General features: G+C 35.2%; 2 protein-coding genes across 4 annotated transcripts; one reads left to right on the plus strand and one right to left on the minus strand.

Annotated features, from left to right (window-relative positions):
• The first annotated feature begins 70 nt into the window (after nt 1-70).
• On the plus strand, nt 71-7,221 carry LOC140748352 (uncharacterized). Its single transcript, XM_073081195.1, has 7 exons — nt 71-317; nt 2,960-3,126; nt 3,335-3,493; nt 3,787-4,017; nt 4,454-4,650; nt 5,044-5,179; nt 6,398-7,221. The coding sequence occupies exons 1-7, from the start codon at nt 302-304 to the stop codon at nt 6,512-6,514; spliced, it is 1,023 nt and encodes a 340-aa protein (XP_072937296.1). The 5' UTR covers nt 71-301; the 3' UTR covers nt 6,515-7,221.
• A 584-nt stretch (nt 7,222-7,805) lies between these two features.
• Ak1 (Adenylate kinase 1) lies at nt 7,806-17,905 on the minus strand. 3 transcript variants are annotated; one of them, XM_073081198.1, is made up of 5 exons: nt 17,783-17,905; nt 11,227-11,416; nt 9,529-9,677; nt 8,932-9,102; nt 7,806-7,957 (listed from the first exon to the last, which is right to left on the minus strand). In XM_073081198.1, exons 1-5 carry the CDS (start codon nt 17,783-17,785, stop codon nt 7,886-7,888), a joined length of 585 nt encoding a protein of 194 aa, XP_072937299.1. In that variant the 5' UTR covers nt 17,786-17,905; the 3' UTR covers nt 7,806-7,885. The 3 variants fall into 3 exon arrangements, with proteins under 3 accessions (XP_072937299.1, XP_072937297.1, XP_072937298.1); XM_073081196.1 differs by lacking the exon at nt 17,783-17,905 and adding an exon at nt 14,036-14,288; XM_073081197.1 differs by lacking the exon at nt 17,783-17,905 and adding an exon at nt 11,957-12,240.
• Nucleotides 17,906-18,279: the final 374 nt, after the last annotated feature.

Here is an 18,279-nt window from a genome sequence, read left to right on the forward strand (position 1 = left end):
GTAGGTATATGGGTTGAATTATATATCGCGGGTAGATTTTTATTGTTGAAATAATTATGATCTACTCAATAAAGATTCCGTCCACGTCGCAACTGGCCACGTGCAATTTTCTTTTTTTCAAATTTCAAAAACCGTGACAAGCGACACACGTCGTTGTCATTTGTCGAAAATGCGCATCGAATTTTAAAAACAAATAACGTTCAGTTCGTTTTCGATCATCGCGGATCTAAGGTCAGCTGGGGATTCTCTTTCGTCGTCTCGGAACTAATCAGCCACGCTGCGCAAATCGGTGATCAAAGTTATGAAAATCAAATTGCGTTAGTAGCCTTTTTGATTATTTTACGTCTACATGACACACGTAGGGCTGACAAACTGACTCGACTGACTCCTATCAAAATGAGTGACAATGTTTCAGCTTCGCATAAGCGCGGGTTATTGTCTGGGGTTGGTGGTAAATTTCTTAATTATCCAAAGTCTAAATATCCAAATAATAAAGGTCGTGCCGAACAACCGGCCCGCAATAGGATAGTAAGAAAGCTATGCAATTAGCTGTAAGAAAGAGAAAGCATAACTAACCGGAACGAAGGTATTCATAAATGTTGTTAAAAACGGTTAAAAATGTAGTAAGGTATGGAATATTATCCTATAGGACTGGCTTTGAATGGTATAATCTCTTTTGCAGCAATATACTTTAAATTATTAAAGTATTGACTTACTTAAAGCAATCCAATTATGTCGAATCTTCTTTCTCTTAGTATAAAACGAAAGTCAATGAAAATGTGTAAAGATCTTTAAGTTTTTGCATAGTATTCAGTTGAAAAAAATATAAAGCGTAAAATATTTCAACAAAGAAATGGTTACGTAATTATAATCCTGCATGTATTTATTTTTAAAATGTTTTTTTTATGCTAAGAGAAAAGTAACTAATTAATACTTTCAGTCACATTGAGCCAACTAGAATTAAAAAAATGCAAACTTTATGTACAACATATATTTATAAATATTTTTATGAGAAAAAAAGTAATGTATCAGTTTCTTTATAATTCATATTTTATTAACAGAATTTCATTAATTAAGGTAAAGTCACCTAATGCCGAGGGGTTCTGAAATTGGCACCAAATTCCGTGGTATTTACAAAAACGGCTTTTATAAACTAGGTACCAACTCATTTTACTGAAAGGTATGTTATTTAATAGATAATTTATCACTCTATTGTCATATGGCTATCGTAATAGTATTATGTGTATGGTTTTTTAAATAATCGCATAGTTTTGCATTAGCGCCTTCATCAAACATATGCTTCATACATTTTGGGCCTTTTGCACGTGAATGTCACGATTTCTCAAATAGTGATTTTTTCAATAAGTTTGTATGTGTGTGATAGTGTTTCGATGAAAACATTATATTGATTATATATGGAATCGATAACATTTAGATATTGTGCTTATTTCTTAACAGATAAGAGTAAAAATAAGTTTAAAAATACAGCGGCAATAGGTGCCAAATATTTTGGGCTGTCCCTTAAACCGAGGTATACCACGGAATAGCAATTTCATAGACTTGTTTTTAATTTCAATTTTTGTAGTTGTTTTTATGAATAAGCACGTCTTGCTTCGAATTTGACAAGTTTAATACTCAATTAATATCGAAATCATTTTCCGAGGTACTGCTTTGTACTGCGTTACCTAATTATATAATATCAAAGATGACCTATCTATGTACTTTCCTAATTTCTTCTATGGGACAGCTAAGGAGCGAAAATGAAGTTCATCCAGATATCGATGTAATATTGAACAAGTATTGTATATTATTATGTACATATTTCAATAAAGCATCTTTCTGCGTCTAAATTGTGTAAAAGTATTTTATTATTTAATAATCGGAATTTGGAAACGTGATTTTTAGTAATGAAACGCTATTCCGATGTATATAAGTCGGAACTAGGTTATATGGGCACATTAATCCGCGGCATAACCGCAAAATACTATACAGGGTGTTTAAAGTTTTCATCGGTTTTTAAGAACATTTCTATTGTTTGTATCAGTAATTAGCTTAATCCTAATTAATTAAGAATTAAATTGTTATACGATTTTAATACATATTTAAATAAGAACTAGAACATTTTACGACGTTTTCATTTTATTAAATTACTCAAAACGAAATAATTCTACAAACCTCATGACGATATTTCATATTATTATTATTTCTGGTGTACCATAATAAACCCTAGTATAATGTAGGTACACGAAGAAGAATGTCCAAAATTGTATTGCAGATACACGAATTTACTGCAGTTAAAAAAATACAAGATATACATTAGTAAAATTATCCAATCAAGAAACTATACCGTAAAAAAGTTTTATTTCGGCAGTTTCCCTTTAATATGATTAAAGTGAAACTGCCTTATTAACACTTTTGATAAAGCTACTCTTTAACTAATAAAAAAATTAAATCGAAATTGAAACTAAATTCAATAACTAACATTTATTTTTATACACCATGTAGCAGTCGTTCTATCTCTTTCACTCCCTTATTTTGTATACTCGGAATTAGGAACCAAATACATCGGAATAAGGATTTTTACATCGGAGTTAGGGTTTTCTGACTTGGTTCATATTTATTTAAAATACATATTTAAATCAATATTTAATCGTAAAATGTCGAGTCTATTTCAAGAGTACAGATAATAAAGCTTCTAATAAAATTATCTAATTCCTTATTAAGCCGTAGTAAATGCTTAATATCTGACGCTCTTTCTAGTTTTGGTGAAAATACCGCGGAAATAGGTGACTTTACCTTATATTTATTTAGTTTTGGTAATATTCCTATAAATTTATTTTTCCTTCCTTTTTATAAAATTTATTACTAGTTATTTCTTTTTTAATTAGACAATGTCCTTAATTACATTTACGACACACACAATCCAATAATTCAATAAAATACATATTTATATGTCCAGCTCGAGACAGATTTCCATCAACGTCGTCTGCGGAGGACAACGACGGGGACATGGACTGGGACCCAGACATGAGGTCCGACGTGAGGCAGGAGTATAGGCCGGATTTGCGGCCTGACCTGAGGCCCGACATGAGGCTGCTTCAGCCACGACCGCCGCCACCTCCACAGGTGCAAATGCAAAAGACGATTGATGTTTAATTTGATGATTGTCAATTATCATGTTGGCCATCAATCCATCGACTTCACCAACTTAATAAAAATAGTAATTCATGTCTAGATAAATAATCAGCAACCATAACAATCACTTCAGGTATAAAACTTTGCTCAGATTTGAGGCTATAATGTACACAACCCGGGCATCGTTTACCTAATCCAGGGCATAATCCTGGGCTCGGTGCGCAAGCGTCGTGGGAACCTGCCGAAGAACTCTGTGCGTATCCTGAAGAGGTGGCTCTACGACCACCGCTACAATGCGTACCCCAGTGACGCGGAGAAGTTCGCGCTCAGCCAGGAGGCCAACTTGAGCGTTTTGCAGGTCTGATACGTCAAGTAATTTTTGTCATCGATCCGTAACTCGCATCTTGGGTACCTTAGTTTTTTGTCCACAATTGCTGGCAAAGTGCGGATAGGTGGGCTGAAAAGACATGATTATTACCTTGTGATTTATTTGAGAATTCTCACGCATGTAGATTTCTTCAGGATGATTCCCTTAATTTTTAAAGATGGTTATCAAAATTGTCTGATATGTGTATTATTTTGAAAATTTATATTTAATGAAAGAGACTAATTTCAAAGGGTCAGTGGATAACATGAATTTTACCCTCGTAGGTATGCAACTGGTTCATAAACGCCCGCCGGCGCATCCTGCCCGAGATGATCAGGCGGGAGGGTCACGACCCGCTGCAGTACACGATCTCGCGACGAGGCCGCAAGCAGCCCGGCGCCGCGCTCGGGGCCATGGTCGGCCCCATGGTGGGGCTGGGTGCTTCCACCTCGGCGATTACCCTCGTCCCCAACTCTAGCGTGACTGTCGCGTCGTGGGACAGCGTTGAAGTACAGGTTGGTTATTTCTTTCGTGACGTGTGTGTTCAAATCAGTTTTCTCTCAGAATCTCGATATTTACACATAAATCTTTCGTAGCTCAATCTGAAGGAAAAGTAAAGTTCCAATTTTATTAGGTTGACGATAATAAATGGTACTTAAGACTTTGTGTTTTAAGACGTTATTGAAGATGAAAATCACAAGCTAAGCATCTATGACCGAACGCGCGTAAAAAAATACTGAAGTGGACTCTTCACTTAAGAGCGAAGTCTAAGCGACCATAATGCGTTAGTTCACGTTAGGTAGAAGCGAGAATGTTTAGTGTGACAATAATTGTGTTAGATAAATATTTGCTTGCATTTCAATAGCACTGTTCACATTCGAACAATTAAGATAATACTTATTATGAATTAGCACTCTGACAAAATCTTTAACCTTTCAACTACCCACACAGAATATAGCGGAGCATAGCCGCGCACATGACTACAGTAATGGTTTGCTGGTGTACCGGAACGACGAACTAGGTGATGCGGAGGAGGGCTACTCCAGCGCCATCAGCGAGGAGGAGGTCAAGTACGACCCCTCGGTCTGGCAGTCCGTCATCCGCTACGGCCCGGAGGATCATGATCTCAACTCTGTTAATAATCGAGGGTAAGTAAATATTAAATAGCTTAAAGCATATCTATTGTTTCATCAATGCTAAATAAATTACTTTAAGCTAAATGGTATGCAGAGTATATTATTCGGCGATAATTGGACGATCGACTGTCATCAGGCTGAAGATGATGATTCAAGAATTCACATTATACCTATTGCATAGGAAACCAGCGCGACTGAAACAGGAAAGCATAGTTATTATCTGATATAATTCCACATTGTATAACTTTTTCAGTAATTCAGCGCGACTGAAATTGGGTAAACGTAACACGATATAAACCTTTCTAATTTAAAACGCACTAACTTTAAGCAAGATTTTTAAGATGCAGAAGTTAAATATACCTGCGTGTCAGTCCAGTAAGTTTGTACAATGAACGTCGGTTGCAGAACAGCGGCGGTGGTGACGGTGACGACGACGGAGGAGCTGGGCGGCGGCGAGGGCGGCGAGGGCGGCGAGGGCGGCGGCTGGCACCCGCAGCTGGCGCACCTGCCGCAGCTGGCGCACCCGCTGCGCGCGCGCCAGGTGAGCCCCGCGCCGCCGCCGCCCGTCGCCGTCGAGCTCGAGGTGGCCACCACCGACATGTGGTGCCACACTTAGACACGATCACTTACCATTTACTGTAGCATGAACATCATATTTGTATTATTGTAGTGAGCATGACACGTTTTATCTTGTTATGGTCAACATGTGGATTGGTGCGACGTGACATGGTTTTTGTTATTATAATATATAATTCGATTATAATTGTCATGTGAACTGTCAATGATATGACATGTCTGATTTTATCTTTCTATTATGGTCGTGATATGAACTGGTATCGGTGCCATGACATGTTTTGTGATTTATTACACAATATAGTTGCATGAACTGGTGTGACGTGATATGTTCGATTATAGCTAACATGTTTACAAGTATGGTATGGCGTGTTCTGTTTTATTTTATGATTATCGTTGTCACGTAGATAGCGCGGCTTAACGATTATGAGTATCATGTCACAGTTTGGGTGAAGGAAGCGGCAAGATCATCTTTCGTACTATGTACTGTGTATTTTATAAAGAAAGACTTTGGAAACTCAGTCTTCGACCCAATGAAGGGCAAAAATTTTTTAAAAACGACCACCATGTTTTTTAAGTTGAATAAATTTGACTATACCAGTAATGATCACCTACAGTCATGACGTACGTCCCGAAATATCAAAAGGTTTGTTGTTCATTCGAAAATAAGATTTTTTTGTTATTTTTCTTTCACTTAAGTATTTGTAAGTTAGAAGAGCCCAGGCGACGTCGGTGTTAAAACACTTTTTTTTATTAAAATCCGCCACTCAATACGTTGTATAGGCCAAATCAAGATATTTGATTTGTACACTGTATTTTAATACTATGATAAGGCAAGTACATTTTTATTTTGTAGTCAAGTAGACTTGTTGAGTTTGATTGTATTAATAAATATCTGAGAAAACACCAAATCTTTTTTATTTCACAATACACTCAAAGGTAGAATAACGTGTTTTAATACCGGCATCACCTGAAATTTCCATTTTTCTTTTAGATTATGTTCCCTATTATCAGCGCATGTTTTTGCAATTGCTTTTGATAAAATTAACCTAACCTAACCTAACCTAAGCCAATGTAGATTGGGTTAGTATTATTCCCTCCGTAAGAAATATAAAATTAAAAAATGATAAAGGCAATGCAAGACATGACTGTTTATAAAAATATTTCAAAATTAAATTAACTTCAGGTGGTGCCGAGTTCCTCTGAAGGCGAGGACAAGTTCAAATGCTTGTACCTGCTTGTCGAGACCGCGGTGGCTGTCCGGCAAAGGGAGAAGGAACAGGAGGAAATTTTACCCATTTAGGACAAAATATTTCTAACAGACATAAAATACATCTAAAATTTATAGGTTTAGAATATTAAGATCAGTTACTTTTATAGTCCATGTAATGTTTTTTGTTTTGGATCCCACGACTTTGATATCGAACAAGAATTAAAGTTTCCATCGCAGAGGTATGCGGTAGCTAAGCTAAGATTTGCAATGCAAATACGTAATACAGGCGCCTTTACTTAGCTAAATAAAACAAATAAGAATGAAGCAATAATATTGGTGGATTTGACACTCAGCCATAGTTTAGATACCTCGCACATCTCTGGTGGATCTTTGTGCCATACAAAGGCACCCTTAAACCAATACAGTATCAAAAATAGAGGACAAGTGAATAGGTACATAAATAAATACATAGTTTTATTTTGTAAATTTTAAGCGTAAATAATTTTATCGCTATAACCAACGTAAGTCGCATGTGTATACTAAATACTTAGATTAACATCAATAATTTGGTACGAACATGGTAAATAAAGTACGTACTAAGTAAGAAATAAAATATCAGTAGTAACAGATTCAAAAATGCATACGAAATAATGTAAAACCTGCAGTATATTTTAAAGTAACTATACTCTATTGTCGTATTATCCATTAGAAGATATTAATTTAAGTTATCTTAGCACTTAGAAGTTAAGCGTATGTTCTCACTGAACGGATTACTTGTAAGACTGCTATTTTTTAATAAATAGATTTTATATATTTACGTGTTTATTACTTAACAATTTTCCTATAACTTTACACTACACTTTGTCTTAAATAAAACTGTCAAAAAATCAAGAAATTATTGGAATCTTGAGTGTTTAAGTTACATAACCGGACGCGCACGATGCTCGCGTACTCAAATCTTGATATGCAGACGCGCACACACACTTGTTTCTAATAGAAAAATGGAGGGAGAAGAAAAAGTTCCCTAAAGGGAGAGGCATACATCAAGCTTTTTCGTAGTGACTTTGGCAAAGGGATATCTCATGCTAGATGACTTGATAATACCTGGGTGGGCCCATTGCTCCTACTTAACTCGGCTCGTAGGTTGTTTATATGAAAGTTGAATTGAAAACTTCTATAGCGTGATTCTGTATTACTACTGGCACCATCTTTTGACAAGTTGCCGAATATCATGCTCCCATTCAATTGGTTATATGAGCGTTGAGATTTGATTACAAAAAATTGTCAAAAGACATTTTACTTATTCTAATACATTATAACTGGCTCTTACCATCAGATTACTTTTACACCATTATGAAATCAGGATATTAAAACAAGCACAATAAGTAACAGAATAAAAATATAATTTAATCAACAGTTGATAAAGTAAGTTACAGTATGTACAGAGAGATTGAGATGGTCTTAGGCCACAAGTGGGTCGAGGATGGCCTGCACTTCTCCGAAGATCACGTCCACCGTTTGTTCAGCGTTTATCTGCAACCAAAAATCGTTATCTTATATATAAATAAAATTCTCGTGTCACAATGTTAGTTACCGTACTCCTCCGAAACGGCTTTACCGATTTTCACCAGATTTTATATGCATATTCAGTAAGTGTGAGAATCGGCTACAATGTGATAAGGGTTGTTCACCCTTAACATTTTTTTATTTATATGGCAACACAACGTTCACCGGTCAGCTAGTATGTGGTATAAAATTCTGAGAGTTCCAAAATTTGATGACAGACATTATATTTATTATTTGCTTTAACGCAAATGGAAATAATTGTGAGAAAATCCACAAGCCCGAGTTCCTTGACTGAAACTTCTGCATTTTTTAGGTTAGTTTATGTACGACCTATTGTGGTAATAACTATTACCTTGATACGGAAGTTTCAAGGCTATGGAAACTTATAAATTGATCTTTTCCTACGGTGAGAAAGTGACATAGTGAATTAAACGAAACCATAAAAATATGTTATGAAAAAAGTTTTTTAACAACAAAAACAGTTTTTTAATTAGTAGTGTTTCATATAATAGGTGTTGAGTAGTGCACACCGATTGTTAGGACTAAAATAATATGCAGCGTGGCTTAGGTACATAAAAATAGACGTACGTCTATATTTAAAAGAAATATGTATTGTGTTAGAAGTCTGTTTGGCTTTGATATTTCAAATCTACCCTCTTAAGGAAAATTCACTTACTTTCACCATCATCAACACATCTTCCACCTACTCTCTCAAGTAGAAGTCGATAAGTTCAACCATTATCCACACATTTGTACCCTACACATTTGTCAACTACCCACATATGTAAGATTCGCTTACTTTAACCCATCAACACATATCCCACCTACCCTCTTAAGCAGGATTCGCTAATTTCGACCATTTCAACACATTTTTATTACTCATCTACCTTCATAAATAGGATTCGATTAATTTCACCATCATCAACATATTTGCCACCTACCCTCTTAAGCTTGCTGGGGTACTGCGCGAGCACCAGGTCGTTGTTGTCGAGGAAGGTCTTGAGCCGCAGCTTGATGGTCTCCTCGTTGTCGTCCGCCCGGCCCGAGCTGGCCGCGCGGCCCAGCAGCCGCTTCGTCAGCGTCTCTGATGACGCCTCGAAGTAGATTATCACCTGGGAATTCAAGTTTCATGGTGATATCTCTGGAAATATGGGTTTCGATATGTTATTACTCTGGGAATGTAAGTAAAGGGGATGGAATTTTCGAAATATAAATGTTTGGACTGAATCTTTAGAAGTACAAGATTCATGAACGGGTCTGAGACTAAAAGTGTTAAAGTGATTGTCTTTCTTGTAATTTGGTATCAACTTTAAATAAGATTAGACCTGACACAGGGCCCGAATGCGATGCTTTATTTACTTAGGGAGTAAGTTGGAACATTGTGTGTGTCTGCCTTACCAAACCTATTTAATGAACAATACAGCAGCGTTTAATCCTGTTGTTATAGGGCAGAAGTGCGATAAGGCGATGCATCAGAGAGGCAATGATGCTGCCATAGTGAAACCACGAAGCTTTCTATCATTTGCACATGTACTTACAGTAACAGGCGCGATGTTCTTCTCGAAGGCGATGCCTTGAGACTTTTCGCGGGGGTAGCCGTCAATGAGGAAGCCCTTGGCCTCGTCTGCGCGCGCCAACATCGCCTCCTTCAGCAGGTCCAGGACTATTTCGTTTGGTACCAGCTCACCTGGAATTAGTAGGAGATTCTATTATTAGTAATTGACATAGTGGGGAAATCCACCTAATGTAAAACAACATTAAATAGGATAGGAAATCGGCCACTCACAACTGTTTGTCAGAACTCTCAATTCGAGAAAGCTTTCCAAAACCCTTTTGCTTTAAAGCGCGAATAGTTTTAAATATTTACCAGTAAAACTGACCCTTAAATTTCACATTTTATACAATTAGCTTAAGTTTTGATACGCTGAAAAGTTACAGTGAATATTTCATGAAATCTTAATGTAGGGGCCTTGAAAGTTTTTTGGAAAAAAAGGTCACGGAAAGTATTCCTTTTCGCTTATTCATCCATCAGCAGTGCGTAAACTCTGAAATATTCGTCCTATATTTGGGGAGGGACAAACCGTAACTGTTTAATGACGGTAAGATGAATGGTTGATTAGACATTTGCTGAAAATGTATGATAATAATACCCCTATATTTTTTATTATTAATAACAAAATACATATTTATTAATGTTCAACGTATGAGTTAAGTAAAATAAAAAATCATAGAAAATGGAAAATGTGCAAGATACTCTTCACTCATAACACCTCCTTATGTTAAGGGACGTAGGACATCGTAGATACCAGCTATACTTACAACTAGATGAAGAGTAACATTTGTATCGATTCCTCAATATACTTTATATCTCTTTGACGAAAATCAAACCTGGTACTCAGCATAACGGACCAAATCGTCTTAGTACGTAATAGATTAAACGGTCACTGACGTAGATATGAACTTAATTAATAATTCTGTTCATAAAACTCAAGAGACATAACCTATTGTTTAATAACGAGTCATCAATCCATTGAAACCCGGGACGTAAAACAATAAACGTAAAAGACGTAAATATACGACGTAAAACGTAAAGGACGTAAATAAATGTTTGGTTGCTACCATATTATTTTACGATTGTTTTATGATTGTCAGCTAAATGATTATTATCATAAACACGCAAGCTGCTAAGCCTATCAATGATAATATTAGTCGATATGTATTCTTACAATACAATCAATGTTGATTGCAATCTATTAACGCAATAAAATAATCACGACATACAATGATTAAATAATTTCTAGATTTTTATTTTTATGTCTTTACTACAGTCAAGAATAATATTTATTAAGTGGAGATTTGGTAGATCTTTAAATTATGGTAAATTCCGTAGCTTTGAGTGTTTTCAATGTTTCTTTTAAGGGCTTCTTTTATGTTCCCTATTCAATATTTATCAGGAGCATTTTGTCACAGTGGGAGCTACTTTTCTCCACCAAGTGGAAAGGGTCACTGATGGAAGTAAATCGACAATAACAAACAAATATTAAAGTCTACAAAACATGTGGTTGTGAACATCTTAGCTTTTACAGATCTACATTTCTTCACAACCTTTTTTCATGGTGGATCTTGCATCTTGTTCCTGCTATTAACTCTCCTCATTTCAGAAGTCAGCGAGACAAGTTGCCAGTGGGGGAGAGTTCAATTATAGACGATGATAATGATGATGATATGAAACTTACCCCTTTCCATGATGGCTGTGAGCTCCTTGGCTCTGTCGGAGCCGCTCTTCACCTCCGCGCGAAGCAAGTCGCCGGTGGAGAGGTGAGTGAACCCGTACTTGGCGATGATCTTCTCGCATTGCGTGCCCTTGCCGGACCCAGGACCGCCCAGCACCCAGACGATAGGCTTCTTGCTCGTGTCGATTGGGGCCTAGAGTCGGATGGAAACAAATATTAAGTTGATACACCTTATTTATATAACTAAATCGATATCCTTTTGATGTTGAGCAGTTACTACAGCTTATACCTATGTATAGGTTGCAACCATTTGTATATGCCACTGTTGGACACGGGCCTCTCCACAATTTGAGAAGGCCTGCAGTTCCTAGGTATGTTTAACCAACTTCTAATGCAATAAAAAATCATTTAATGAGGTGTGGGTAAGATAATGTGGCTATCACTTATCATCGACTAAGTCAATAAGTAAAAAAAATCCGAAGGCATGTTATGGTCCAGGTTTTTTGTATTTAGACAGCCGTTTAGTGTTCTTGAAGTTTTTGAGGTTTGTAAATATCTAGGATTGTCCATCAATTCACCAACAACTCGTATCGAAGCCACACTATCTGGTAAGGCGAAAATCTGGAATTTGAGTTATGCCTCTCCCGCGTGTAGGAACTAGGCAAGTAAAAAAGTCGTGGGTAGAAATAAAACATATGCGGGTTTGGAGCCAAAAAAAATAAGGCGTTCTTACCCTTCCTTTAAAAGCCTTACATTTCGGCGAATTGCACTGCAGTGGACAAGCCGGATGTTTGTCTATGATAGCTTCTTTGCACGGTTGACAGAGCCTTTCTTCCATTACTTAAAATCCCTCCTTTTACGATGATTCAGTGATTAAATAAAGCAACTCGTTACAATAAATAAATTTAAGTTTTAATAATAATAAATTACGTTTTAATAACAATAATTTGAGTTGTAATATTAATAATAAATATATTTCGTTGAAACTTCTGTTGCAATATGTTTTTGACATCTTGGAAGTCAATAAAAATTAAAAGGAAATTAATTAGATTTCTCAAAATGCCAGTATTCGCTTTATTTATTTTGATAATACATAATAGATAATGAAATTAAATTATGTTTTTCTAATCCGATTTCAAGAACTCTTCATACGTTTTCAGAACTCATTACATATGAGTAATATAATATAATAATTTAAAATAGAATCGCCGCGATCTTGCCTCTTATTATGTCGAGGCAGATCTATTTTCAGCGACCACAATGACAGTGACCGTGGTTTGTTAAAACTGACAGACAAGCGTACAATGTTAGCACGATGTTAGTGAAGGTCGAATATGAAAATTAATTTTCACGCATCATCATCGGTCCGCAATAGTTCATTATTTTAATGAGGTTTCATTGACAGTTGAGTGACAGATGTCACATCTTTATTAAATATTTTTTTTATTGTGGAGCATCGTCAGCCATTTTCTATTTTCAAGCATATTATTTGCGGGTAACTATATTGTCAGTAGTCCATAGGATTTTTCGCTACTATATAGTAGTCATTGTTTTCAGTTGTTTTTACATAAAAAATCAAAATCCGTTCATTTGTCACACTGATCTGTAAGCTTTTATATAGCTGACGGCTTTTATATAGCTGTCCAAAATTAGTCGGTGTTAATAAAAAATGCAAAGGTAAATGATTTGAAATTGGCAAAAAGCTTTTATCTTAAATTCAGACATCTCTAAATTGCTGTCCGAATATTATTGGAGTCCTGATTAATTGGAGGCTTATTTGAAATGTCACGTCAAGTCTTTACTTTCTTACACCTATACCAACCAGAACACAGCAGCATTACACAGCTGTTAAAAGGCACAAAAAGGTGTGATTGTGAGAAATTTATCCCTTAAACTAAAACTGTCAAACATTTCATTATTAATAATTACATAATTAATCCAAACAATAGCAATAACACTGCCGCGTCGTATAATTCTGTCTCCGCTGCATAATATATCGCCGTTGGCATCACGCGAGGCGTTATAGTTAATTGCTAGAATGTAGGTCACTATGTGCATTCCGTGTATTTTCATGGCTTGTATCGGATAGCTATTGATTTTTTTCATGACTGGCGGTAAAATTGTATGGTAATTGCAGAATTATAGGGGTCGTTATAGGGAGTTTGACAAGGTTACTTACTATCACTGCGACTTTTTCCTTTCAAATAAAGATGGCAGGTATTTATTGATTACTTTTACTGACTTTTACTTAAAAGATTTAAAAGGTAGCTTTGTTGGGGGGTGGTAACTATACCTACCTATAACAAATTTTAACTTTCAATATAATCATGCTAGTATGGGCCTACAACGCGACTTTAAAGCTTGGATACTTTTTAAAACCTTTATAATGGCAATCAAAATCCCAAGTTTTAAAGTGGAGGTAGGTATATATCAATAAATGTCAGTCGTTCACGATGATTTGTTTTTTCATGCCACCCACGCTAAGCAACTTTAGTATTTTTATTATTGGGCCAATTTTTTAACCTTAGAAATGAAATTTAGTACAATTTTAAATTTATTTAGGCTATTACATTAACTACGCCATGACTTTAACCATTTTATGACTCAACCCAAAAAAAGCAATATCTACCCCTCTGAACACTGGTTTCTTCTCTAGATATGAAATATAAAAAACATAATCTAGGTTGCCAAGTTGAGATTAGAGTCTTCTCCTTAAATTTAGATTTTCTCACCCAATTTTCGATTTTCTTTCTACATTAAAATTATTGCGACAATTTAAAGTAAAAATGTAAGTGGGATTTTTCCGCGTTACCTTAAAGTAAGCTGTCCAGAGTTTCTCACTGAACTCCAAACCAGCAGCGCACACCAGCACCAACACGTAAACACAAGCACACTTCGCCGAGCCGTCTTCGAAGTGGGATTTCATTTACCCGCACTAAACGACTGAGAGCAACTGAAGGCCAGATTGAGAGAATAATTCCGGGAATATACGTAAACAGTCGCTGCCATGAGAAGAAAGTTTAATGGTTGTTTATTTTTGTCTCGAGAATTGGAGCTTAAAAGCAGAATTGTAAAATCAAATTTGAAGCTTTTGTACATCAAAAGCCATTTTTTGTTAATTCAACAGAATTATATTGACGATGATGTAGTCACGTGTTTGAAAATGAAACGAAATTCATAATAGCGACGTGAAAGTACATTTCTAATAAGGAGATCAATATATAACTAAATGGGGTGTTAAATATTGTATGCATTATTTACAGACTCATAAAATTCTCCTGAACATTTTTATTTTCAAAAATAACAAGAAATAGTTAAATAGTAACTGAATTTACTATAAACTTTTTTTGTAAAAGTGTTTATCTTCTCGATAGCGACATTGGTTCGACGCGATGCCAATTGGCAGACGGGCACGGTACTCCCGAAACGTTCTTGGGAGCAACTGGATGTTTTTGGAGAAAATATCGTTATTGCGATGCACGTCATCAAACCCACACATTCAGCTGTTTGGTAAACATGCCAAATGTATCCACTATGTTCAGGTTTTATGAAGACGCATTTGCCTTGTCATTAAGTGCAGTAGGAGCTGTATAGTTTTTTATGTAGTTATATATCTCACGTACGGAAACTGATCTCATCCTGTATATTGAATAACGGTCTTCAGGATCTGTTAATAGTACGATTAAGAAGAAAGTTAGGTTAGGTTAGGACATATTGAAAGTTTAATTTGTAATAGAACCTTATTTTTTGAAGGCGGTTAAAAAGGAAACATGAAAGAGATGTTCGACAGAAGCATTCAGAAACTGAACAGGCTTTCTAGAATCAAATGAAATTAATAAATGCAAGCTATCTAGAGGTCTGCCATATTTACACCATATCTAGAGGTCTTACCATATACAGGGTGAATTTGATATTTATAAGCGACCCTATCAGATAGTGGAATAATATAGAGGGAGTATTTTTTTGTGTTCAAACTGAACTCCTTCGATTTCCGGCTAGGGAAAAAGATATTAAAAAAAACGAATGATGTAGTTTTAGTTTTTATCAAAATCGGCCTCGTAACTTCTTTCAGCATTTTTCGCTTATCTTTATAGTTTCGGATTTGGCCCTGAAGACCTATTTGAAAAATTCACCCTGTATACACGACCTTTATTATTATAGCGGATTACCGACACTATTTATGTGACATTTCATTAACTTATATAAAACAATATGCACTTTATATTTTCTATCATTTTCTTATAGCAGGGTGCGGGATATGTTCACGATATATGTGATTCCTGAAAGATATAATTTGGAACTCTTCCAACCCTAGCAGAAGAATGAATTTACTATGTAAGAAATCTTACATTCCATTTAAATAATTCGAGAATAATAAAAAAATGATGATAGAAATAATAATAAATGTTTAAGAAAAATACAATGAACATTAGCATACCGAAGGGGATTTACATTTATTGACGTAATTTGAGGTACATTTTTTTGCAAATTATAAAATGATTGTCGTTTTTTTAGGATAAAAGAATTCTTATTATATACAAACAATAAAAAACAATGTGTGTACGTAATACGAATTTACGAAGAACGTGGGTGACTCTGTTTCCAAAAATATGCCTATCAGGGGTTTATGCGTAAAAATAGAAAACCCGGGGGTGCACGTAGTTATCCCTCGCATCCCTTAATAATATTTTTATAACTGGAGCTCGAAATCGATTTAAAACAAAGTGAGTCTATTAGCATAATAATTATGCCATTTCTTATCAGCTTGTAGCATCAGCCGAGCGTGACCGGAACTAATAAAAATAAAGAGAAGTTACAAGGTTTGCAGGTTGTTTTAATGTCCGCTAGAAGATGCATTGTTTTGCATAAGGTTACAATATGCCCTCAATTTTAAGGGAAGCAAGGGTAAAGCTGCATATATTTCAATTCCTATTACTGGAAACAGGTATAGATATCCTCACAACTAAACCAAGACGAGCTTGGAACGTACTCCAGCACCCTGCTTCAATGCGGGTTGAAGAAAGAACTTGTGGGTTAATGAACATAGTGTCGGCTGTTATAAGTTGTTCCGAGATTTTACGATTGTTATCCAAGGATAACACGTGACTCACGGACTGATGGACTTAAAGTACCCTCCGAAACGTGAAACGTGCTTGAAGTTTAGTCACTAGTGGTATTCATCTAACTTCCGAGCGCTCTCGACATTAACTTTAAAGATGGGGATTTATGGTCTAAACATGTTGCGGGAGGCAGCGCTCTTCGTAATGTAATTCAATGCAAGCAAGAATATCACATTTGACATTGTCTTAAATAAAGTATTTAATCCAAAATAGCGATTTACCTTTTTCATTCGTACAATATAGAGAGTGAACGAGACGTAAACGAAAATGCCATTTTCGATAACAATCTTCATTGAAATAAGTTAAACATGCGTACAATATAATAAATTTTAGTTATCTGTGCACCATATTCGATTGTTTATCAGATTCGTCCGGCTTATCGGTAGCCGCTGCAGTATCAAATTTAAAATTGATATAAGTAAAAGCAAAATTCATTATTTATAATAACAATACAAAATTTAATTTGGATTTCATTAAATTTTGTTTTTAAATTCATAAACAATTTAACGATTGTTTTTTTTTTAATTTTCTTAATTGCATTATTCAGTCGTGTCTATGGAATGCTATAGAACTAGGTACATCTTTTATTAGTCTTTTTGTAATGTATTGTGCCTACAGACAGTAAATTCCGGCGTCCATTAGAAAAGTATTTTTCAGTGCTCACTTAATTAATCTTTGTTTCAAGAAACGGTGCAGACTATTTTTGCTACGAAAATAAGCTTTCTATAGAGCTTTTAAATGGAATGATATCCTTTGATTATTGAACTTTTTTTATATTGAAGATTTTTGTACTCACGAAATTAATAAAGAAGATACTTTATGCAATTTTAAATAAACTTTTCATTATCAATTACTTTATTTTACCAGATTTCAGAGATTCCCATTTATTTTAATTAGTGTTTATTTAAAAGATTGTCTTTTTGTACAAATATAATAGACGATTCTTAAATTTTAAAATCCATAAATTTTACAATTGATACAAAATCGTCTAATGTTACTTGAATCAACAGATACTCAAACTTTTGTGTGAAAATGAGTATCTATGTATATTATTTTAGAAAGCTTATTAACACTCTTCATATTTCACATTTTTGGCTTATGTAAATACCGCATTCACGAAGGTAAGAATTTCACCCCTTTCAAATCAATACACAGTCTAAGAAACAGTGGATTAAATAACGAGAAACAAAGCTTTTAATGCTTAAGTTATCTAACCAACTTATAATGGAAGAAAAGCTCGTATTTCGCGCGCAATCATAGATAAATAGACAGTCTATTATTACCATCCCAATGACGTAACAGGCCGAATCTTTCGAAAAATAACAAACACGTTCGACTCCGTTACACAATCGCATTGCTGGATTTCAAAAAGAAAAAATAATAATACTATAAACTTGTGTTTTTGTAAAAAAAAATAGTCTCATTTATTGGTGACTTACCATTTTGATTTAAAATCAAGCGGGAACGGTTCAAGGTTTGAAATTGGAACACAACCACTGCACGTCGCGAGCTCTGCGGGCCAACTGCGGGCTTGATTAGTTTCAGCGCAGAATCGCGCTGCATCGAACGTGAAAATGCGCTATTTTACTAAGAAAATACTATGGGAATAATATTGAATGGACTTTTTTCATGGTGATCCAAAAAATCTTGACTAAATCTTAAAAAAATATCAGTTAAGTTTAACTGAATAATAAGATAATATATACTTAAGCATAGTACTTAAGTTAATATAACATCTTTATCGCAAACCAACCAAAAATGACTAAAATAAAACACAAACAAAAAGCAATTATTGAGAAGCAAGCAAGCAGTTTTTAAGTTGACTAATTTATTAAGCAATTCGACATGAGTCGATAACCGAGTAGTTGCGTATCTGCATGTGGTAACTCTCAGTCAATGAATTGAGTAATTCTGTATGGAGACACATTTTTTGCTT

This window comes from Epargyreus clarus, unplaced genomic scaffold (genome assembly GCF_041222505.1).
Source record: "Epargyreus clarus isolate Ecla_fem2 unplaced genomic scaffold, WU_Ecla_fem_2.2 ptg000015l, whole genome shotgun sequence".
Classification (NCBI taxonomy): domain Eukaryota; kingdom Metazoa; phylum Arthropoda; class Insecta; order Lepidoptera; family Hesperiidae; genus Epargyreus; species Epargyreus clarus.

What these genes read in the sequence shown, in the direction of transcription:
- LOC140748352 (XM_073081195.1), top strand. An exon ending in GACCGCCGCCACCTCCACAG is followed by an intron (nt 3,127 to 3,334) that starts GTGCAAATGCAA and finishes TACCTAATCCAG; the next exon opens with GGCATAATCCTGGGCTCGGT. An exon ending in AACTCTGTTAATAATCGAGG is followed by an intron (nt 4,651 to 5,043) that starts GTAAGTAAATAT and finishes CGTCGGTTGCAG; the next exon opens with AACAGCGGCGGTGGTGACGG.
- Ak1 (XM_073081196.1), bottom strand. Translation starts at nt 14,149, where the DNA reads ATGAAATCCCACTTCGAAGACGGCTCGGCGAAGTGTGCTTGTGTTTAC. An exon ending in CACAGCCATCATGGAAAGGG is followed by an intron (nt 9,678 to 11,226) that starts GTAAGTTTCATA and finishes TACTAATTCCAG; the next exon opens with GTGAGCTGGTACCAAACGAA. An exon ending in ACCCCAGCAAGCTTAAGAGG is followed by an intron (nt 7,958 to 8,931) that starts GTAGGTGGCAAA and finishes TTTTGGTTGCAG; the next exon opens with ATAAACGCTGAACAAACGGT.